Genomic DNA, 25,478 nt, shown 5'->3' on the forward strand with positions numbered 1-25,478 from the left:
GCAAATCCTAGTTCTGTAACTCATGAAACCTCTGACTCTGGGCAAGTCTTTGAGCCTCAGGTCCTCATCTGCAAACCTGGGGATTCTTAGAGAGGTGTGGAAATATAGTAGAGAAATGGCTGTAAAAAGTCTGTGTCTGATGCAGAGCAGCCACTCACAAAATGCTCACCCCTTATTCTTTCCTAGCTTCTAGAGCAGTACTGTTCATGGTGTGCCACTGTCCTCATATAGACATGGATTTGGACTTACAGTGTCATCTTTTGCAGCTCCTCTGTGACTTGTCAGCCTGAACACAGAGCACGTGCTTTAGCATTGCTGATGGAAGAATAATATAACCTTGTTAGGGAATGATTAAATGTTTTTCCTTATTCTTTATTCTTAAACCGTATTCCCTTTACCTACACTTAGTGTAGGTGTGTGTGGAGGGCATGGCTTAAAATAAAAGCTCTGAGACTTTACCTGGCCAGGGGTAAGAGGGAACAAATTCCTTTGTTATAGAAATATTAAACTACAGAGAAATCACAACATAATTGTGGATATGGCATAATGAGGAAGGAGAAGTGAATAAGTTCTGGGAAGTTTTGAACCTATGTCGTTTATCTCATTCAATATCAGTGAATATCACCATCATCCATACTTGGATACTAGTTCTTGACATACTTGGAATTTAGGTCTTTTTAGCTTTGAATTCAATAAAATGTAGAATAAGTCACCCATAACCATCTCTCATATATTCTAGTGGGCTTGTCTCTCATATTTTCACCTATATTTGCTTAATTTGTCTTAGATTGAGCATACATCTTTACATGTTGTCTGCCTTTTAGTTTGGCCATCTAGTGTCCCTTTGAAAAGATTCTTCTGATGTTATAACGACAATCATATTGCAACATATAAATGTATCAAATCAACATGTTTTGCACCTTCAACTTACACAATGTTATATGTCAAATATATTTCAGTTGAAGAAAGTTTCTTCCTAAAGTTTATATACGTATATATGTATAATTTTATATAATATTAATCTGAGTTGAGAGCAATGGGATGATTATTTAACATGTTAAATGTCCTAATCTCCTCTTGCTACAACACTCTATATTTTAAGAATTTCAAAGCATCTCTTTCTACATTTTTCCTTCATGTATTTACATATAAAGAGTTGAAAGTTTTGAGAAATATGATAACCAAAATATTTATATAATAAAATAGACATCGAGTTTAAGATGATCAGCCTTTTTTTTTTAACATCTTTATTGGAGTATAATTGCTTTACAATGTTGTGTTAGCTTCTGCTGTATAACAAAGTGAATCAGCTATATGTATACATATACCCCCATATCCCCTCCCTCTTCCGTCTCCCTCTCACCCTCTCTATCCCACCTCTCTAGATGGTCACAAAGCACCGAGCTGATTTCCCTGTGCTATGCAGCTGCTGCCCACTAGCTATTTATACTTCATTTAATAGTGTAAATATGTCAGTGCTACTCTCTCACTTCATCCCAGCTTACTCTTCACACTCCCCGTGTCCTCAAGTTCATTCCCTATGTTTGGATCTTTATTCCTCTCCTGGCTCTAGGTTCACCAGAACTTTTTTTTTTTTTTTTTTTTTTTTTTTTTAGATTCCATATATATGTGTTAACATGCAGTATTTGTTTTTCTCTTTCTGACTTCCTTCACTCTGTACGACAGACTCTAGGTCCATCCACCTCACTGCAAATAACTCTGTTTCATTTCTTTTTTAGGCTGAGTAATATTCCATTGCATAAATGTGCCACATCTTCTTTATCCATTCATCTGTTGATGGACACTTAGGTTGCTTCCATGCCCAGGTTGTTGTAAATAATGCTACAATGAACATTGTGGTACATGATTCTTTTTGAACTACAGTTTGCTCAGGGTATATGCCTAGTAGTCGGATTGCTGGGTCATATGGTAGTTCTAGTTTTAGTTTTTTAAGGAACCTCTATACTGTTCTCCATAGTGGCTGTATCAATTTACATGCCTACCAACAGTGGAAGCGTGTTCCTTTTTTTTTTTTTTTTTTTTTTGGCGGTATGCGGGCCTCTCACTGCTGTGTCCTCTCCTGTTGCAGAGCACAGGCTCCAGACACACAGGCCCAGTGGCCATGGCTCATGGGCCTAGCCGCTCCACGGCATGTGGGATCTTCCCAGACTGGGGCACAAGCTGGTGTCCCCTGCATCGGCAGGTGGACTCTCAACCACTGCACCACAAGGGAAGCCCTGTAGATTTTTTAATGATGGCCATTCTGACCGGTGTGAGGTGATATCACATTGTAGTTTTGATTTGCATTTCTCTAATGATTAGTGATGTTGAGCATCCTTTCATGTGTTTGTTGCCCATCTGTATATCTTCTTTGGAGAAATGTCTATTTAGGTCTTCTGCCCATCTTTGGATTGGGTTGCTTGTGTTTTTGATATTGAGCTGCATGAGCTGCTTGTGTATTTTGGAGATTAATCCTTTGTCAGTTGCTTTGTTTGCAGATATTTTCTCCCATTCTGAGGGTTTTCTTTTTGTCTTGTTTATGGTTTCCTTTGCTGTGTAAAAGCTTTTATTTCATTAGGTCCCATTTGTTTATTTTTGTTTTTATTTCCACACTCTAGGAGATTGGTCAAAAAGGATCTTGCTGTGACTTAGATGTCAAAGAGTATTCTTCCTATGTTTTCCTGTAAGTTATATAGTGTCTGGCCTTATATTTAGGTCTTTAATCCACTTTGAGTTTTTTTGTGTGTATGGTGTTAGGAAGTGTTCTAATTTCATTCTTTTACATGTAGCTGTCCAGTTTTCCCAGCACCACTTATTGAAGAGGCTGTATTTTCTCCATTGCATAGAGATAAGATCACCATATGTGTGTGGGTTTATCTCTGGGCTTTCTATCCTGTTCCATTGATCTATATTTCAGTTTTTGTGCCAGTACCATACTGTCTTGATTACTGTAGCTTTGTAGTATAGTGTGAAGTCAGGGAGCCTGATTCCTCTAGCTTTGTTTTTGTTTCTCTAGTTTGTTTTGGCTCTTTGGGGTCTTTTGTGTTTCCATACGAATTGCAAAAATTTTTGTTCTAATTCTGTGAAGAATGCCATTGGTAGTTTGATAGGTATTGCATTGAATCCATAGATTGCTTTGGGTAGTAAAATTCACAATGTTGATTCCAATCTAAGAACATGGTATATCTTTCCATCTGTTGTATTATCTTTAATTTCTTTCATCAGTGCCTTATAGTTTTCTGCATACTGGTCTTTGTCTCCTTAGGTATGTTTATTCTTACGTATTTTATTCTTTTTATTGCAATGGTAAATGGGAGCGTTTCCTTAATTTCTCATTTTCATCTTTCATTTTTAGTGTATAGGAATGCAAGAGATTTCTGTCCATTAATTTTGTACCCTGCTACTCTAGCAAATTCATTGATTAGCTCTACTAGTCTTCTGGTAGCATTTCTAGGATTCTCTATGTATAGTATCATATCATCTGCAAACAGTGACAGTTTTACTTCTTCTTTTCCCATTTGTATTCCTTTTATTTCTTTTTCTTCTCTGATTGACATGGCTAGGACTTCCAAAACTATGTCAAATAATAGCAGTGAGAGTGGGCAACCTTGTCTTGCTCCTGATCTTAGAGTAAATACTTTCAATTTTTCACCATTGAGAATGATGTTGGCTGTGGGTTTATCATATATGGCCTTCATTAGGTTGAGGTAGGTTCCCTCTATGCTTACTTTCTGGTGAGTTTTTAGCATAAATGGGTGTTGAATTTTGTCCAAAGCTTTTTTGCATCTACTGAAATGATCATATGGTTTTCATCTTTCAATTTGTTAATATGGTGTATCACATTGACTGATTTCAATATATTGAAGAATCCTTGCATTCCTGGAATAAACCCCACTTGATCATGGTGTATGATTCTCTTAACGTGCTGTTGCATTCTGTTTGCTAGCATTTTGCTGAGGATTTTTGCATCTATGTTCATCATTGATATTGGCCTGTAGTTTTCTTTTTTTGTGTGACACCTTTGTCTGTTTGTGGTAACAGGGTGATGGTGACCTCATAGAATGAGTTTCAGAGTGTTCCATCCTCTGCTATAATTTGGAAGAGTTTGAGAAGGACAGGTGTCAGCTTTCCTCTAAATGTTTGATAGAATTCGCCTGTGAAGCCATCTGGTCCTGGGTTTTTGTTTGTTGGAGGATTTTTAATCACAGTTTCAATTTCATTACTTGTGATTGGTCTGTTTATATTTTCTATTTCTTCCTGGTTCAGTTTCAGGAGGTTGTGCTTTTCTAAGAATCTGTCCATTTCTTCTAGGTTGTCCATTTTATTGGCATATAGTTGCTTGTAGTAATCTCTCATGGTCTTTTGTATTTCTGCAGTATCAGTTGCTACTTCTCCTTTTTCATTTCTAGTTCTGTTGCTTTGAGTCTTCTTTTTTTGCTTTATGAGTCTGGCTAATGGTTTATCAATTTTGTTTATCTTCTCAAAGAACCAGCTTTTAGTTTTATTGATGTTTGGTATTGTTTCCTTCATTTCTTTTTCATTTATTTCTGATCTGATCTTTATGATTTTGTTCCTTCTGTTAACTTTGGGGGGGGTTGTTCTTCTTTCTCTAATTGCTTTAGATATAAGGTTAGGTTGTTTATTTGAGATTTTTCTTGTTCCTTGAGGTAGGATTGCATTGCTATAAACTTCCCTCTTAGAACTGCTTTTGCTGCATCCCACAGGTTTTGGGTTGTCTTGTTTTCATTGTCATTTGTTTCTACGTTTTTTTAAATTTCCTCTTTGATTTCTTCAGTGATCACTTGGTTATTAAGTAGTGTACTGTTTAGCCTCCATATGTTTGTATTTTTTTACAGATCTTTTCCTGTAATTGATATCTAGTCTCATAGCATTGTGGTTGGAAAAGATACTTGATACAATTTCGTTTTTCATAAATTTACCAAGGCTTGATTTGTGACCCATGATATGACCTATCCTGGAGAATGTTCCATGAGCACTTGAGAAGAAAGTGTATTTGTTGTTTTTGGATGGAATGTCTTATAAATATCAGTTAAGTCCTTCTTATCTAATGTGTCATTTAAAGCTTGTGTTTCCTTATTTATTTTCATTTGGGATGATCTGTGCATTGGTGAAAGTGAGATGTTAAAGTCCCCTACTATTATTGTTTTACTGTCAATTTCCCCTTTTAGGGCTGTGAGCATAGGCCTTATGTATTGAGGTGCTCCTATGTTGGGTGCATAAATATTTGCAATTATTATATCTTCTTCTTGAATTGACCCCTTGATCATTGTGTAGTGTCCTTCTTTGTCTCTTGTAATACTCTTTATTTTAAAGTCTATTTTGTCTGATATGAAAATTGTTACTCCAGCTTTCTTTTGATTTCCATTTGCATGGAATATCTTTTTCCATCCCCTCACTTTCAGTCTGTATGTGTCTGTAAGCCTGAAGTGGGTCTCTTGTAGACAGCATATTTATGGCAAATATGTTATTGCATCCATTCAGCCAGTCTGTCTTTCAGTTGAAGCATTTAATCCATTTTCATTTAAGGTAATTATTGATATGTATGTTCCTATTACCATTTTCTTAATTGCTTTGTATTTGTTTTTGTAGGTCTTTTCCTTCTCTTGTGTTTCCTGCCTAGCATTTGTTGTAAAGCTGGTTTGGTGGTGCTGAATTCTCTTAACTTTTGCTTGTCTGTAAAGGCTTTAATTTCTCTGTCAAATCTGAATGAGATCCTTGCTGGTTAGAATCATCTTGGTTGTAAGTTTTTCCCGTTCATCACTGTAAATATGTCCTGCCTCTCCCTTCTGGCTTGCAGAGTTTCTGCTGAAAGATCTGCTGTTAACCTTATGGGGGTTCAATTGTATGTTATTTGTTGCTTTTCCCTTGATGCTTTTAGTATATTTTCTTTGTATTTAATTTTTGATAGTTTGATTAATATGTGTCTTGATGTGTTTCTCCTTGGTTTTATCCTCTATGGGACTCTCTGTGCTTCCTGGAGTTGATTGACTATTTCCTTTCCCATGTTAGGGAAGTTTTCAACTATAATCTCTTCAAATATTTTCTCAGACCCTTTCTTTTCTCTTCTTCTTCTGGGACCCCTACATTCAAATGTAGGTGCCTTTAATGTTGTCCCAGAGATCTCTGAGACTATCCTCAATTCTTTTCTTTTCTTTCTTTCTTTCTTTATTGATTTTTCTATATTCTGCTCTGTTGTAGTTATTTCCACTATTTTATCTTCCAGGTCACTTATTTGTTCTTCTGCCTCAGTTATTCTGTTATTGATTCCTTCTAGAGAATTTTTAATTTCATTTATTGTGTTTTTTTTCTTCATTGTTTGTTTGCTCTTTAGTTCTTCTATGTCCTTGTTAAATGTTTCTTTTATTTTATTCATTCTATTTCCAAGTTTCTGGATCACGTTTACTATCATTACTCTGAATTCTTTTTCAGGTAGGCTGCATATTTCCTCTCCATTTGTTAGGTCTGGTGGGTTTTTACCTTGCTCCTTCATCTCCTGCATATTTCTCTGTCTTCTCATTTTGTTTAACTTCCAGTGTCTGGGGTCTCCTTTTCACAGGCTGCAGGGTTGTAGTTGTTGTTTTTGGTGTCTGCCCCAGTGGGTAAGTTTGGTTCAATGGCTTGTGTAAGCTTTTGGTGGAGGGGACCAGTCCCTGTGTTCTAGTGAGTGGGGCTGGATCTTGTCTTTCTGGTGGGCATGGGCATGTCCCGAGGTGTGCTTTGGAGTGTCTGTGAACTTAGTATGATTTTAGGCAGCCTCTCTGCTAATGGGTGGGGTTGTGTTCCTGTCTCACTAGTTGTTTGGCATGTGGTGTCCAGCACTGGATCTTGCTAGCCATTGGGTGGAGCTGGGTCTTAGTGTTGAGACAGAGATTTCTGGGAGAACTCATGCCAACTGCTATCATGTGGGGCCAGGAGGTCTCTCGTGGTCCAATGTCCTGAACTTCTCTCTCTCACCTCAGAGGCTCAGGCCTGACAGCAGGCCAGAGCACCAAGACCCTGTCAGCCACACAGCTCCGAAGAAAAGGGTGGAAAAAAAAAATATATATTTTAATTTTTAACATAAAATATTTTAAAGTTATTAATATAAAAAATTTAAAAAGTAAAATAATAATAAAAAAGAAGAGAGCAACCAAACCAATAAACAAATCCACCAATGATAAGAAGTTCTAAAAACTACACTAAGATAAACATAAAAATCAGAAACAAGTCACTCGCAGACAGCAATCCCCAAGTCTACTGTTGCTCGCAAAGTCCACTGCCTCAATTTTGGGATGATTCGTTGTCTATTCAGGTATTCCACAGATGCAGGGCACATCATGTTGATTTTGGGGATTTAATCCGCTGCTCCTGAGGCTGCTGGGAGAGATTTCCCTTTCTCTTCTTTCTTCACACAGTTCCCGGGGTTCAGCTTTACTTTTGGCCCCACTTCTGCATGTAGGTTGCCCTCAGTCCTCTGCCCCCCCCCCCCAGACAGGATGGGGTTAAAGCAGCAGCTGATTAGGGGGCTCTGGCTCACTCAGCTGGGGGCAGGAAGGGTATGGTAGTTATAATTGAAGTTCAGGTTGAGCCTGTGGTGGCAGAGGCCGGCATGACATTGCAACAGCCTGAGGCACACCCTGTGCTCTTCAGGGGTTGCCCCTGGATCACAGAACCCTGGTAGTGGTGGGCTGCACAGTCTCCCAGGGTGGGTGTGGATAGTGACCTGTGCTTGAACACAGGATTCTTGGTGGCTGCAGCAGCAGCATTAGAGTTTCATGACCGTCTCTGGTGTCTGAGCTGACAGCCGTGGCTCATACCTATCTCTGGAGCTTGTTTAGGCAGTGCTTTGCCTTCTGTCGGCAGACGGGGAAGGAACACCCTCTCCTCAGGCACCCCGAAACAATGGTCTCTTGTCTCTTAGGAAGGTCCAGAGATTTTCTCAGACTCTCTCCTGGTTAGCTGTGGCACACTAGCCCCCTTCAGGCTGTGTTCATGCAGCCAACCCCAGTCATCTCCTTGAGACCAGCCTCTCAGGCTGGTGAGTGCTGGTCAGCACCAATCCTCTGTGCAGGAATCTCTCTGCTTTGCCCTCTGCACCCCTGTTGTGCTTTTGTCCATGGCTCTGAAGCTTCCCCCATGGCCTATCTCCCTGTCTCCACCAGTGAAGGGGTTTCCTAGTGTGTGGAAACTTTCCTCTTTCACAGCTCCCTCCTAGAGGTGCAGGTCCTGTCCCTATTCTTTTGTCTCTGTGTTTTCTTTTTTCTTTTGCCCTACCCAGGTACATGGGGATTTTCTTCCCTTTTGGGAAGTCTGAGTTCTTCTGCCAGCATTCAGTAGGTGTTCTGTAGTAGTTGTTTCACATGTAGATGTATTTTTGATGTATCTGTGGGGAGCAAGGTGATCTCCATGTCTTATTCCTCTGCCATCTTGAAAGTCCCCCACTCAGCCTAACTTTTTAAATTAAATATACAGTTTCAATAAATTGTTAACTTATTATTATAAATATATTAGTACATATTTACTTTATGATGAAAAATTCTTCAAAATAATCTACAAATTTTCCACCAATATTTAATATGAAATATAGCTAACATTTTTAACTGCCTATCATGTACCAGTTATTCTTTTAAGTGTGTTGTTTGTACTAGCTCATTTAATAATCCTAGGGGTCTATTAATATCTCCATTTTCCAAATGAGAAAACTGAGGTTCAATGAGTTTTAAAAATCTTAGACATGTCATATATTTAGTAAATAGTGATCAGGATTGAAATTTGAGTATCTTGTTCCAGAGCCTGAGCTTTTAGCCACTACCCTATATTAAGTTAATTATCATAGTGAAGTTATTTCACTTTTCATTTAACTATTTTAATCAACCAATAACATTGTTCTCTAGTGAACTCTAATATACTCACAAACAGAGTGAAATTTTACCTCTTCTAAATAAACATGCACTAGATCCGTGTAATCAAGGTATTTATAAATGCATTGGTTTTTTAAAGATTTAATTTGTAGATCAGTTGTTCAAATATGGAAACAATAGTGTAAGTGGTGATTAGATGCCAAAGATAGTTACAAAGGCCTGTCTAATCCACTATTAACTAAGGAATTATTAATTAATGCATTAATATTCCTGCATCCTGATAGCAGGGAGACGAGTAAGGCAAAGAACACAGACACGTTTCTTCCCTTTTCTAAGGAGGAATAGGGCTGACTCAGGCAAAAGTTTAAAATAGCTAAAGTTTGACTTTGGTATTTCCCAAATATCCCTAGTGTCCTCAAACTGTTTTAGCCCATAGTATTTCATTTCTATGGCAATCAAGATTTTAATTTCCTTAAGTCAATTGATCTTTGTTATGTGTTAGGTGGGGAGCATGGAATTTAAATGAATAACAATATATAAATGACAGTTGTCCCATGATGAACCCAAAAGATATTCCTTGCCCAGATTAGTAGTAAATTAATTGAATTTGGTCTCTAAATGAGGAGAGCAAAATCCAGATGGCCCTGGAGACAGGTTTTCTCAGTAATTTGGGTAGTTTCATAAGAACCTGGCTCAATAGACCTCAATAGAAGAACAGGCTGATGTGGAGTTCCCTGAAGTCGTCATCCTCTAAGGCCACCTTGTTGACAGGAAATTCTAGATGTACATAGTTTTCTAGACGTTTCTGCCCCTTGGTGTCTAACAAACATGTCTAACAAACATTGTTGGGGTGGGCAACCTCCTCATGGAGCATCTTCCCTGTTGTGACTGGTCTAGATATGTCCAGCCTAGACATCCTTCTCTGTGGAATAATGAGAGTTTGGGGGACTTTGGTAGTAATTAACTCTTTCCCTGATATCCTCATACACTGCAGGGTGCCTCTGTGTGTGTGTGTGTGTGCACACACGTGTGCATGCATGCGTGTGTGCATCCTCTCTGCACTAGAGCAGAACAAAGGCTTATGCTGTGGGGAAGGGCATTTTGAACATGTCTTTACTCCAGCTACATCTGGAGTGAGCTCTCCTATACATTTCAAGGTTTTTTTGTGTTTATTGTATATATGGATATATAACATACCAAGGCATAGTTTTTCTAATCTCACTAGTGTGAATACCAACAGCTCATGTCATCCATTGCAAGGGAGTCAGTACTGCAGACAGGAGCACTTTGTCCATAAGGATTATTTGCAAATCAGTTGTTTATATGTCTGGCATTTTGTTAATGAAGGGAATGTTTTTATTTTATTTTTTCCAGATGAAGTAGATGATGCTTTGGGATCTTTTTAGCACCACTTTTTTTTTTTTTTTTTTTTTTTTTTTTTGCCAAGTAGGAGGATATTACACAGGTAGTCTCATCAAAGTAATTAGGTTGTTTGATAGGCTTTGTGTACGGCAGTTAATGTGATACATTAGTTAAAGTGTAGCCCCAAAGGCTTGTGGGATCAGAATTGCAAACACAATCTGAGTTCCCAAGTCCCATGAACTTATCCCTTTAGGATATACTACCACACCTGTCGTGAGAGGCAACACTGCAATAACTAACAGATTATCATCATAAGGGTCTGAGTAGATTCTCCTGGAGAAAACACTTGTGTAAAGATATTCAGTGTTTAAAGAGCACATCTGGATGTGATGGAATTTTTCCACAACCCACAGTCCTACCAGCCAAAGATAACACAATGCAGGTAGCCCTGAATGACACGTCAAGCTGAATTCATAAGCAACCTGCCTCATTCAAAGTCAATGAAGAGACAGGACTTACAAGCCCATGCTGAAAAGTTATTGAAATGTGACTGACATCTCAAAGAAACGGTGTCAAAAGACTTGCATGACCTGGTGCTGAAACACAGTGGGGTTAATCAAAGTTATGGCAGTTGCATACCACAAAGGTATTCCCTAGATTGAGTTATTAATTTTATTTAATTCATATCACAAAGTGGCTTTATTACCACCCTTCTACTTTCTCCCTTTAGCATTCAACCCCCAGTTTGTATTATTGGTTGTAAATTTTTACTTTGGTTACGCTTTAAAAAGGAGGAAGTGTTAGTGAGGCTTCTGTGGATTAACACCGGTGTTACATCTCTTTCCTTTGCTTGAGTTCCCCGAGGAGATCTTGCACTTACACAGTTATGTTCCAATACAGGGTACCTCCTAGGAGAGGAGGATGGAGCAGCTAATCAACAGTCCTGTTAGAATTTTTTCACTACTACATGAGTTAGATGACTTACTGGAACCCTACGTACTCTCAGAAAGACTCAGGAAGGAGACGGTAGAAATGTTTGATCTTGGTCTATCAAATCATTTTGTCTCTTTTTAATGGGAGACATATTCTACTGCCTAGTTCTAACCACTTGACTACTGTTTTATGTTTATTTATTTATTTATTTATTTTTCCTTTTTCTACTCAATGTCTCCTGAGGGCAGAAGTCAACCTTCTGAGAACAACTCTAACATAACCATGAATAATAGTTATCAGCAGTTCTGTTATATTTATAATTTATTCTGAATATTTGCATGAGTTCTCTTTAATATCATTGTAAAATTCAGAAGGTATATCATCATCATCTGACAGTAAAGATAGCTAATAACCATGCCTAACAGAAGAAGGGGATAAAGGAATAAAATAAGACAACTCGCTCTGAGATGAACAGAATCTGGTAAATGCTATAATTATGTTCATGGTAATTATGCTCATGTTGAAAATGTGCAAGAAATTTTGAGTTATGTTTATACATGTTAGAAGGTAAAAATGCATGATAGAAATTGTATGCATGAAAAGTGTGTGTGTGTATTTTCAATCCAGTGTTCTGGCCTTATTTCAACTCTTCGCTTTGGTCCAATATATCTTGTTTTTGTTTTTGTTTTCTACTTTGTGAATCTATTAGGAATGAGTCACTAGTTAAAATAGTATAGTCACAAACTTCTATAAGATTGGCTGCTAAGTCAAACATCTGCTCTTCCCTAGAATCTATCTATCTATCTATCTTTCTCTATAACTACATATTCTCTATTCTATAGAGAATATATATATATATATATATATATATATATATATATATATAGACTTTATATACATTCCTTAGAGCTAAAAGATCTGGAAAAGAAATTTGTTTTTCTATCCTTCCAGATAATTCTACAAAATAACACTATAAAATAAGTGCTAGGTGTGATAATATCAAATAAATTATGTATTCTGGAATCAATCCACAATTCATATTAAAGTCTGTCACAATAATACAAGGGAAAAAAAGAGAAAAATGACAATAAAATGACTGCATGCTTTGTTATTAATAATTTTAAAAATATTAAAAAGGGATGAGAGTTAGACTTGGGAAAGATCACCTTAGAAAGAAAGTATATCAAACATGACTAGCAAAGAACTTTTCTTTTATGAAGAATAATGGTTTAATGTTTAATTAATCTTATCCATTTCTGCATTTATGGGAAGACAGAGAAGAGTCTGCTTTATAATGTAGAAAATTAAATATTAAAACCTTGGTGCCTACCAGACTTACATTTTCTTATTATGAATGAGCATTTTCACTTTCTGCACACACAAAGAAAGAAACAGGAGGTAGATGTAGTTCCTTAGCTCTACAGGAAAGGATTACTTCAAGGTAGTCTCTAGTAGCAAGATGATACCATTTTGCTACTAGAAACAAAAAATGTCAGAGATGAATACATGTTTAAAGCCAAAACAGAAATAAAATGCAAAACTATAAGATGACTATAATATATAATATAAATCCTTAATTCTAGATGTAGTAAATGAAGTAATTCTTCAGCTTTTGGTCCAAAATTGTACATTGCTTACAGGATATTACAATAGTTTTCATATTTTATGATGCCTTTTCTAGTGAGAAAACTGAAGTAAGGTATTAATTTAAAATAATAAAATGCTGCCAAGATTAAAACACAGAAATAACAGTTGAGAACAACGAAAAGACAGATCGGATATTTAAATGTTTAATTCAAATTGGTGCCTATTTTTGTTACTTATAGTTTAGGCCAGATGATATATTTTGCAATTAAATAGGAAAGTTTGACCTACATTTTAAGCTATCATTTGAACCTTTGGTCTCTAATGTATTATTTATCACAAAGGAAGGATTGTAAAAGGGGTCAAGGAAGGGTCTGTATCACAGGAGTCCCAACTCTTTGGAGATGGATGTGAAATAAATTCATTCCTACTGATCATCAGAGATTCTTTACCCCACTATGTCTGGGATATTCCTCCTGGAAAACATAATTGATTTGAACGGAAAAGAAGTCACACATTACAAACATCATTCCTAAACTTAAAGGATTAATATGTGTGTTTTAACTTGGCAAATTATTCTAAAATTTTTGTGTGTAATTCTGAACTTGTTGACATCTTGATTGTTAACCCTACAATTTGTTGCCTCTAAGTTTAAACTAGGATAGAAATATTACATACATAAAATCTCAGCGATTTTTTTCACTCATGATTTTTTTCACTATTGCTATTAGAAAGCATTAATAACAATTATGGGGAATTTAGCAGAAAAATTAGAGGAAGTTCAGAAAAAGGTGGGGAAGTAGATAAATTCCAAAGAAACTGTGTACACATCTTTATCTGATTTTCACACATCTTTCAGTTCTACCTCAATGATCATCTTCAGCTACAGATCAGTATGTTGTACAATGTGTTGCTTGGACAAGTGACTCAGAGAGAGATTATGGATATGGTAAACACATGATTTCAGTTACAGTAGGCGTGTAATGGCCTGCATATCCCTACTCTTGATTTAATTACAGGAGACCACCTTTCAATGAAAACACAACCCTTGCCCACCTGTCTATCTGCACATCTGAGTCTGTGTGCCCACACCAACTTCACACCTGGAACTTCTGCCATTCTCAGGAAGAGATGCTCTCTTTTCACAGGGACTACAAACACAAGTGTCTAGTTCAATTTAATTATCTATCAAATTGCTTTTTGTACCTATATGTATGACAAATTCTAATTGGTAAGCTGTATGAAAGTGTAAGGAATCAGAGTTAGAAAATTAAAGTTGATTTTCTGATCAGGGGAAACAAGGAAAGAATGGATATTACTTCACCTTCAATTTTCATTTCTTCCCTATTAGCAACCAAAGCTCTCATTTAACCATGTTACCTAGTACCTTCCCACCTCCAGGAATATATCTGGATTACTTGAAATATACTCTTCATTCACCTTCCCATTTTCTAATCTACAAATAAAAGCTTATACCTTTCAAGAAGTTTTTCCTGATTTCTCCAGCTAGAAATATCTTAGAGGTTCACAGTTGTGTTTACTCTCTTATATCTATGCAAAATGAAAGTTTAGTTCAAAGACCTTCCATTTTCACTGTGTTTTAGTCAATTTAAATTAAGATATAAAAGCCCTGTTTGTCAAATAGAAGGCATTATTTTTTTAATATAAATTTATTTACTTGTTTATGGCTGTGTTGGGTCTTTTTTTTTCTTTTTATTATCTTCTGCTTTATAACAAAGTGAATCAGTCATACATATACATCTGTTCCCATATCCCTTCCCTCTTGTGTCTCCCTCCCTCCCCCCCTCCCTATCCCACCCCTCCAGGTGGTCACAAAGCACCGGGCTGATCTCCTTGTGCTATGCAGCTGCTTTCCACTATCTATACATAGTTCATAGCAACAATAAAAGATAAAAGCAGAAATTCACAATAATTTTAACAGTCTGTAAAAGTGTGTCAAAATCAACAACAGAGAAGTTAATAATAATTTATGCCAAGTATAGAACATAGAATTTAAAAAAAATAGGTGACTTTAAATATAGGACTACAAATATGGTTGACAAACTCTATACCAAAAAGATTGAGGTCCTTAATGTATTGTGAGGTGAATAAAGTTAAAATATTCAACACAAGGTGATATGTCAGAAAGAAAGAAAACACTACTCTTCATCTTTCCTTCTAGTTAAAATCTATGTGTTCCTTAGGGACCAGCTCAGATCCAAATACATCAAGATGTCTATCATAACTACTTCACATGTTTTCTGGATGCCTCAAATATTCATTTTATGTACCACAGTTTAAGATGGTATTTTCTTGTAAGATATTTCAGTGATGCTCCTCAGAAGTTAAATTCATAGATTGGGTACCTGTATCATGAGAAACAAGACTTCAAAAGTTTTCTGCAACTGTCAGACCATATATAGGCAATACTGTGCCCATATAAAATCTGTATATCAGATTTTTGAACAAGAAATGTAAGATCTCAAAAACTAAAAAATAAAATAAATTTGGGATATAACATTTGGATCTATCTACAATAAAAGAGGGGCACAATAAGTTGCTTCAAAATTTTGGTGGGTCTTAAGATGGAGAAAAGTTGATCTATTCATTTTTATTTCAGAGCACAGAGAGAGGAGTAACAGATAAAAATAACAGAGAAGTAGATTTTTAGCTTGACTTGCAACTAAAGCCCCATCATGAAATAGGCCACCCTTAGAATGAGGTTCATATATCTGGATATATTTGCAAATTGGCTGAATGAAACTGCAAGGAATTTGGATCACAATTCTTACATTGCTTGGAAAGTTGGATTACATGACTGCAAGATTTCCTTCAGCTCTACAATTCTATAATTTCAAATTTAAATTCTATGTCATAACGTTACAGAAAAAGACAACGTCTTTTCATTAGTTTAATGCTCTATAGAACACTGGTCTATATCAAAGGGAGATAAAAGATTTGCCTAAGAGGGAAATTGGAACAAACCCAGGTTCCCTGACAGGCAGTTTGTGTTTTATTTAAATGACTACATCACCTCTTCCTGTGTTGCTCATCTAGAAATGAAAGGTTGTAAAAAGACATTGCTAAGAAAATATCTTAATAGTGAAGTTTAGACTACTCATGGAATAAATTAATCAAAAGCTAGAAAGAGTGACTGTTTCAGGGGCTAATTTAGTTTAGGAATACATGGAAGTCTCATGTTTTCCTTTAAAAGGTTCACAGTGAGGGTAGTATGGAAAAAAATTCTATCTAAAGACACCTGTGAATGTTCATAGTCAGATAGTTCTCTCGAAAGATGTATAGAAATGGAAATTTATTAAGGCAGGAGAGGGAGACATCTGCTCCTGAAAATTTGCTCTGTTGAAAATTTGCATCAATAGCACTTTGATGTTTTTAAAGTATATATATCCTATAATTATATTTTCATGTTGAGCAATTGAACTTCTATAAAAGTGACTATTTTTAATAAAATCTTCTAAGACAGCCTCCAAGTGTTTTCAAAATAACTATGAAAGCCAATGTTGACAAAAATATGCAATTTAAAAATCAAAAGCTCTCATGGTGTTATCCTCTTCTTTTCCCATTTTCAATATAGCAAACATCAGGATTCAGGAGAATTTAAAATTCAGAACACTCTCTGAGGTTCTTAGATATAGGTCATTTCATTTAGATAAAAACACAAACGTGTAATAAATGATATAAATCACCCTTTATCACAGGATTAGCTGTTTTGATAATCCAGAATAAGCCCTTTTTTTGGCACACTAATTCACCACAGCTCATATAAATGGCCACCCCAAGGGGACCTGGAATCACTAGCCCTGCTGCTCACACAGTATTAAGATGACCCTGGAGAATCAGAGCCACTGAAATTGTGGTGCCACAGCCAATTCTCTCTTGCTGCGTTTTGCTCTAACAACATATGCATGCTTCTTCATTTAAAGGGTTTTTTTTTTTTCATTCTTTTTGTTTTAATTCAAAAGCACATTCTTAAGGAATATAAGGCTGAATTGCAGAGTGGCTTGCTGCTATAGTATATCTGAAAATACTCCCAAACAGTGGCATATAGAAACATAGCAACTCGCTTGAGAGCAAACAAGGCATCTATAAATACACTCCAGGAGCTTCTAAAACAATGAAGAAGTGGCATCTGGCATGGGTGAGGTGGCAACTTAAACTCTTCAAGTCTTCATTCAAATTGATGTTTAAAATTCTTTCAAATAACTGATTAAAGAGAAAAAGAAATCATGTTGTGTTGGTTGGATTTTCTGCCATTGAAACTGGAAAGAAACTGTAGTTATGAAGTAGCAACGACATGTGAGGAATGAGAAATATCCAGTCCCCTGTATAATATGGATTGGTTTATGAAAATCATTCCTGGGGGGAGCCGTGGAGGAGAGCACAGCAACAGGGGTGCAGAGGGCAAAGCAGAGAGATTCCTGCACAGAGGATAGGTGCCGACCAGCCCTCACCAGCCTGAGAGCCTTGTCTGCTCACCCGCCGGGGCGGGCGGGGCTGAGAGATGAGGCTCGGGCTTCGGTCAGAGCGCAGGTAGGGGACTGGCGGCGAGAACACAGCCTGAAGGGGTTAGAGCACCACGGCTGGCCAGGCGGGAGTCCGGGGAAAAGTCTGGAGCTGCCGAAGAGGCAAGACTTTTTCTTCCCTCTTTGTTTCCTGGTGCGCAAGGAGAGGGCATTAAGAGAGCTGCATAAAGGAGCTCCAGGGACGGGTGCGAGCCCCGGCTAACAGCGCAGACCCCAGAGACGGGCATGAAACGCTAAGGTGGTTGCTGCCGCTACCCAGAAGCCTGTGTGCAGCACAGGTCACTATCCACACCCGCCTTCCGGGAAGCCTGTGCAGCCCGCCACTGCCAGGGTCCCGGGATCCAGGGACAACTTCCCCGGGAGAACACACGGCACGCCTCAGGCTGGTGCAACGTCCCACAGGCCTCTGCTGCCGCAGGTTCGCCCTGCACACTGCACACCTCCCATCACACGGCCTGAGTGAGCCAGAGCCCCCCAATCAGCTGCTCCTTTAACCCTGTCCTGTCTGAGCGAAGAACAGACGCCCTTCAGCGACCTAGAGGCAGAGGCAGGGCCAAATCCAAAGCTGAGCACCGGGAGCTGTGACAACAAAGAAGAGAAAGGGAAATCTCTCCCAGCAGCCTCAGGAGCATCAGATTAAATCTCCACAATCAACTTGATGTGTCCTGCATCTCTGTGGAATATTTGAATAGACAACGAATCATCCCAAAATGAGGAGGTGGACTTTGAGAGCAAGATTTATTATTTTTTCCCCTTTTCTGCTTTTTTGTGAGTGTGTATGGGTATGCTTCTGTGTGAGATTTTGTCTGTATAGCTTTGCTTTCACCATTTGTCCTAGGGTTCTATCCGTTCGTTTTTTGTTTTTTTTTTTCTTTTACTTAAATTTTTTTTCTTAAAAATTATTTCGTATTTTAATAACAATATTTTATTTTATCTTACTTTATTTTACTTTATTTTATCTTTCTTTCTTTCATTCTTTCTTTCTTTCTTTCTACTTTTTCTCCATTTTATTCTGAGCCATGTGGATGAAAGGGTCTTGGTGCTCCAGCCAGGAGTCAGTGTTGTGCCTCTGAGGTGGGAGAGCCAACTTCAGGACACTGGTCCAAAAGAGACCTCCCAACTCCATGTAATATCAAATGGCGAAAATCTCCCAGAGATCTCCATCTCAACACCAACACCCAGCTTCACTCAACGACCATCAAGCTACAGTGCTGGATACCGTATGCCAAACAACTAGCAAGACAGGAACACAACCCCACCCATTAGCAGAGAGGCTGCCTAAAATCGTAATAAGTCCACAGACACCCCAAAACACACCACCAGATGTGGACCTGCCCACAAGAAAGACATGATCCAGCCTCATCCACCAGAACACAGGCACTAGTCCCCTCCACCAGGAAGCCTACACAACCCACTGAATCAACTTTAGACACTGGGGACAGACACCAAAAACAACGGGAACTACGAACCTGCAGCCTGCAAAAAGGAGACCCCAAACACAGTAAGATAAGCAAAATGAGAAGGCAGAAAAACACACAGCAGGTGAAGGAGTAAGATAAAAACCCACCAGACCTAACAAATGAAGAGTAAATAGGCAGTCTACCTGAAAAAGAATTCAGAATAATGATAGTAAAGATGATCCAAAATCTTGGAAATAGAATAGACAAAATGCAAGAAACATTTAACAAGGACCTAGAAGAACTAAAGATGAAACAAGCAACAATGAACAACACAATAAATGAAAGTAAAAATACTCTAGAAGGGATCAATAGCAGAATAACTGAGGCAGAAGAATGGATAAGTGACCTGCAAGATAAAATAGTGTAAAAAACTACTGCAGAGCAGAATAAAGAAAAAAGAATGAAAAGAAATGAGGACAGTCTCAGAGACCTCTGGGGCAACATTAAATGCACCAACATTCGAATTATAGGGGTTTCAGAAGAAGAAGAGAAAAATAAAGGGACTGAGAAAATATTTGAAGAGATTAGAGATGAAAACTTCCCTAATATGGGAAAGGAAATACTTAATCAAGTCCAGGAAGCACAGAGAATCCCGTACAGTATAAACCCAAGGAGAAACACGCCAAAACACATATTAATCAAACTGTCAAATATTAAATACAAAGAAAACATATTAAAAGCAGCAAGGGAAAAACAACAAATAACACACAAGGGAATCCCCATAAGGTTAACAGCTGATCTTTCAGCAGAAACTCTGCAAGCCAGAAGGGAGTGGCAGGACATATTTAAAGAGATGAAGGAGAAAAACCTACAACCAAGATTACTCTACCCAACAAGGATCTCATTCAGATTAGATGGAGAAATTAAAACCTTTACAGACAAGCAAAAGCTGAGAGAGTTCAGCACCACCAAACCAGCTTTACAAAAAATGCTAAAGGATCTTCTCTAGGCAAGAAACACAAGAGAAGGAAAAGACCAACAATAACAAACCCAAAACAATTAAGAAAATGGGAATAGGAACATACATATCGATAATTACCTTAAATGTAAATGGACTAGATTCTCCAACCAAAAGACAAGACTGGCTGAATGGATACAAAAACAAGACCCATAAATATGCTGTCTACAAGAGACCCACTTCAGACCTAGAGACACATACAGACTGGAAGTGAGGGGATGGAAAAAGATATTCCATGCAAATGGAAACCAAAAGAAAGTTGAAGTAGCACTTTTCATATCAGACAAAATAGACTTTAAAATAAAGACTATTAGAAGAGATAAAGAAGGACACTACATAATGATCAAGGGATCGATCCAAGAAAAAGATATAACAATTGTAAATATTTATGCACCCAGCATAGGAGCACCTCAATACATAAGTCAAAAACTGACATCCATAAACGGGGAATTTGACAGTAACACATTCATACTAGGGGACTTTAACACCCCACTTTCACCAATGGACAGATCATCCAAAATGAAAAAAAAAAAAAATAAGGAAACACAAGCTTTAAATGATACATTAAACAAGATGGAATTAATTGATATTTATAGGACACTCCACCTGAAAACAACAGAATACACTTTCTTCTCAAGGGATCATGGAACATTCTCCAGGATAGATCATCTCTTGGGTCACAAGTCAAGCCTTGGTAAATTTAAGAAAATTGAAAGCATATTAAGTATCTTTTCCAACCACAATGCTATAAGACTAGATATCAATTACAGGAAAAAATCTGTAAAAAAATACAAATACATAGAAGTAAAATAATACACTATGTGAAAACCAAGAGATCACTGAAGAAATCAAAGAGGAAATAAGAAAATACCTAGAAACAAATGATAATGAAAACAGGGTAACCCAAAACATATGGGGTGCACCAAAACCAGTTCTAAGAGGGAAGTGTACAGCAATACAAACCTACCTTAAGAAACAAGAAACATCTCAAATAAACAAATTAACCTTACACCTAAAGCAATTAGAGAAATAAGAACAAACCCCAACCCAGCCAAATTTAGCAGAAGGAAAGAAATCATAAGGTCAGATCAGAAATAAATGAAAAAGAAATGAAGGAAACAATAGCAAAGATCAATAAAACTGAAAGCTGGTTATTTGAGAAGATAAACAAAATTGAAAAACCACTAGCCAGACTCCTCAAGAAAAAAAAGGGAGAAGATTCAGATCAATAGAATAAGAAATGAAAAAGGAGAAGTAACAACTGACATTGCAGAAATATGAAAGATCATGAGAGATTACTACAAGCAACTCTATGCCAATAAAATGGATAACCTGGAAGAAATGGACAAATTCTTAGAAATGCACAACCTGCCAAGACTGAATTAGGAAGAAATAGAAAATATGAACAGACCAATCACAAACACTGAAATTGAAACTGTGATTAATAATCGTCCAACTAACAAAAGCACAAGACCAGATGGCTTCACAGGTGAATTCTATCAAACATTAAGAGAAGAGCTAACACCTATCCTTCTCAAACTCTTCCAAAATATAGCAGAGGGAGGAACACTCCCAAACTCATTCTACAAGGCCACCATCACCCTGATGCCAAAACCAGACAAGGATGTCACAAAGAAAGAAAACTAGAGGCCAATATCACTGATGAACATAGATGCAGAAATCCTCCACAAAATACTAGCAAACAGAATCCAAAAGCACATTAAGAGGATCATACACCATGATCAAGTGGGGTTTTTTCCAGGAATGCAAGGATTCTTCAATATAAACAAATCAATCAATGTGATACACCATATTAACAAATTGAAGGAGAAAAACCATATTGTCATCTCAATAGATGCAGAGAAAGCTTTCAACAAAATTCAACACCCATTTATGATAAAAACCCTACAGAAAGTAGGCATAGAGGGAACTTTCCTCAACATAATAAAGGCCATATATGACAAACCCACAGCCAACATTGTCCTCATGGTGAAAAACTGAAAGCATTTCCACTAAGATCAGGAATAAGACAAGGTTGGCCACTCTCACCAGTCTTATTCAACATAGTTTTGGAAGTTTTAGCCAAAGCAATCAGAGAAGAAAAGGAAATAAATGGAATCCAAATTGGAAAAGAGTAAGTAAAGCTGTCACTATTTGCAGATGACATGATACTATACGTAGAGAATCCTAAAGATGCTACCAGAAAACTACCAGAGCTAATCAATGAATCTGGTAAAGTAGCAGGATACAAAATAAATGCACAGAAGTCTCTAGCATTTGTATACACTAATGATGAAAAATCTGAAAGTGAAATCAAGAAAACACTCCCATTTACCATTGCAAAAAAAGAATAAAATATATAGGAATAAACTTACCTAAGGAGACAAAAGACCTGTATGCAGAAAATTATAAGACACTGATGAAAGAAATTAAAGAGGATACACATAGATGGAGAGATATACCATGTTCCTGGATTGGAAGAATCAACATTGTGAAAATGACTTTACTACCCAAAGCAATCTACAGATTCAATGCAATCCCTATCAAACTACCACTGGCATTTTTCACAGAACTAGAACAAAAAATTTCACAATTTGTATGGAAACACAAAAGACCCCGAATAGCCAAAGCAATCTTGAGAACGAAAAACGGAGCTGGAGGAATCAGGATCCCTGACTTCAGACTATACTACAAATCTACAGTAAGCAAGACAGTATGGTACTGGCACAAAAACAGAAATATAGATCAATGGAACAGGATAGAAAGCCCAGAGATATACCGACGCACATATGGCCACCTTATCTTTGATAAAGGAGTCAGGAATGTACAGTGGAGAAAGGTCAATCTCTTCAATAAGTTGTGTTGGGAAAACTGAACAGGTACATGTAAAAGTGTGAGATTAGAACACTCCCTAACACCATACACAAATATAAGCTCAAAATGGATTAAATATCTAAGCATAAGATCAGAAAGTATCAAACTCTTAGAGGAAAACATAGGCAGAACACTCTATGACATATATCACAGCAAGATCCTTTTTGACCCACCTCCTAGAGAAATGGAAATAAAAACAAAAATAAACAAATGGGACCTAATGAAACTTCAAAGCTTTTGCACAGCAAAGGAGACCATAAACAAGACCAAAAGACAACCCTCAGAATGGGAGAAAATATTTTCAAATGAAGCAACTGACAAAGGATTAATCTCCAAAATTTACAAGCAGCTCATGCAACTCAATGACAAAAAACAAACAACCCAATCCAAAAATGGGCAGAAGACCTAAATAGACATTTATCCAAAGAAGATATACAGAATGCCAACAAACACATGAAAGAATGCTCAACATCATTAATCATTAGAGAAATGCAAATCAAAACTACAATGAGATATCATCTCACACTGGTCAGAATGCCCATCATCAAAATATCTAGAAACAATAAATGCTGGAGAGGGTGTGGAGAAAAGGGAACACTCTTGCACTGCTGGTGGGAATGTGAATTGGTACAGCCACTATGGAGAACAGTATGGAGGTTCCTTAAAAAACTACAAATAGAACTACCATATGACCCAGCAATCCCACTACTGGGCATATGCCCTGAGAAAACCATAATTCAAAAAATAGTCATTTACAAAAATATTCATTGCAGCTCTATTTACAATAGCCAGGAGATAGAAACAACCTAAGTGTCCATCATCGGATGAATGGATAAAGAAGATGTGGCACATATATACAATGGAATATTACTCAGCCATAAAAAGAAATGAAATTGAGTTATTTATACTGAGGTGGATGTACCTAGAGTCTGTCATACAGAGTGAAGTAAGTCAGAAAGAGAAATCAAATACCATATGCTAACACATATATAAGGAATCTAAGAAAAAATAATGTCATGAAGAACCTAGATGTAAGCCAGGAATAAAGACACAGACCTACTAAAGAATTGACTTGAGGTTATGGGGAGGGAGAAGTGTAAGTTGTGACAAAGTGAGAGAGTTGCATGGACATATATACACTACCAAACGTAAAATAGATAGCTAGTGGGAAGCAGCCACATAGCCCAGGGAGATCAACTCGGTGCTTTGTGACCAGCTAGAGGTGTGGGATATGGAGGGTGGGAGGGAGGGAGACACAAGAGGGAAGAGATATGGGAACATATGTATATGTATAACTGATTCACTTTGTTATAAAGCAGAAACTAACACACCAATGTAAAGCAATATGCTCCAATAAAGATGTAAAAAAAAATAAATTAATTAATAAATTAATTTAAAAAATCATTCCTGAGTGGGAAGATTACTACTTATTATCGTTGTTAATAATAACGCATTTCATTGATTCTAAGTTGCCATCAGTTTTACAGTGTATTATGATTTCATGTGCCATTAAATATGTTATCAATTAATTTTAAGATGCCATTGATTGCAATATGCAGCACAATTTCAGAAGTATCAAAATGGCTATTGTGAATTGTTAGAATAAATTAATAATGTTTTCTAGTTTGTATTTTATTTGCTCTTTTATGGTTCTATGACTTGGGGGGAATGGAAGAACTTGGGGAATCATAGCCAGAGCAAACCAGAAATCTGGCTTCAGATATCAGCTTGTGTGTACCCAATTTATATTTTCTACATCTCCCTCCATTTTCTTTCTGCACATCTTGGTTTATACGGGGTGTTTCCTGTCTTTTTTTTTCAATATGTCTCTCTTTGATTCACATAAAACTTAAGGTTTTCTAAAACTATTAGGTGGAACATCTAACCAATCACCAGTAATTCACAACCAAGTTAATTTCACAACAAGAACACTGGTGGGCAGTGTTTAGGAGAGAGGAACAATTAGAGGTTTGCAAACTGCAGTATTCTGAGGGGAGGATGTAAAATGAGAATACTCAAAGAGAATTTGCAAATGTATGCAGTAAAATTGTCAGGAGTCAATTTAAAAAAGCACATCTGGGAGAAATTCCAGTACATTTTCAAATTGGAGAGAAGTGTTGGCATGTTTTCCCATCACATTTTTCTCTCCTATAATACTGTCTTGGACAGTGGGAGAATTGGAGAACTGGTAATGTTGATTGCAGTGAAGCAATGCTATCCATGTTTCTTGCTCCCAGAAAGCAAGAAAGGGCTTCCCTTACATGTCTATGATTGTGCTTCCTCAACTGCAGTTACCTCCTCTCCACCATGCTGAATATTCTTGAACTCTAAGCATAAGTGATAAGGTAGAGAATGAATCAGTCCTTTAGTGCAGCACCTGTGACTCTTCAAGAGTACCTGTGTTCCATATGGCATCAGAGTCTAAACCTGTGTTTGGTCCTTTGAGTTTGTTGCATCATCTAATGCTAAAGTAAGGAAGCTTGGGAGAAGGGACTGAATACCTGCTTTGAGAATTCAATATGCTACACTTAATTGCACCTGCTAGAAGTGAAGGGTAACTAAACTATCTGCATAAATGCTGTAGTTTCACATGGATAACACTGTTTAGTCTCTTGAGGCAGAGACTAAAACTGCAATCTGAATCAATCACTTAAACCTTAATTTGACATTTTACAAATTAGGTAATAATAATAATAATAATAATAATAATAATAATAGGGCAGAACAGTAAAATATCTGTGGCTCCATTTTTTCTGTCCCCAAATTTTATACAATGTGTTTATGAAGGCTCTATAAAATGACTGATGGCAATTACTTATATCTATTTACCCTGTGATATTATTGTGTAGCCATATAAGTAGCAAGGACTTCTCATTTATTCATTTTACCTGGTAAATATTTT

At 37.1% G+C, this 25,478-nt stretch overlaps 1 protein-coding gene across 1 annotated transcript in view; it reads right to left on the reverse strand.

The window, feature by feature from the left end:
* Positions 1-268: 268 nt before the first annotated feature.
* The window catches only part of PCDH9 (protocadherin 9), a 114,899-nt gene continuing 89,689 nt past the window's right edge, over positions 269-25,478 (reverse strand). Inside the window, exon 2 of the mRNA XM_082602388.1 lies at positions 269-315. Within this exon, the coding sequence (XP_082458514.1) occupies positions 307-315 (9 nt within the window). The 3' untranslated portion in view covers positions 269-306. The remainder of the gene's footprint in view (positions 316-25,478) is intronic.

The sequence above is a fragment of the Mesoplodon mirus genome (genome assembly GCF_964341445.2).
Source record: "Mesoplodon mirus genome assembly, chromosome: 17".
Lineage (NCBI taxonomy): Eukaryota > Metazoa > Chordata > Mammalia > Artiodactyla > Ziphiidae > Mesoplodon > Mesoplodon mirus.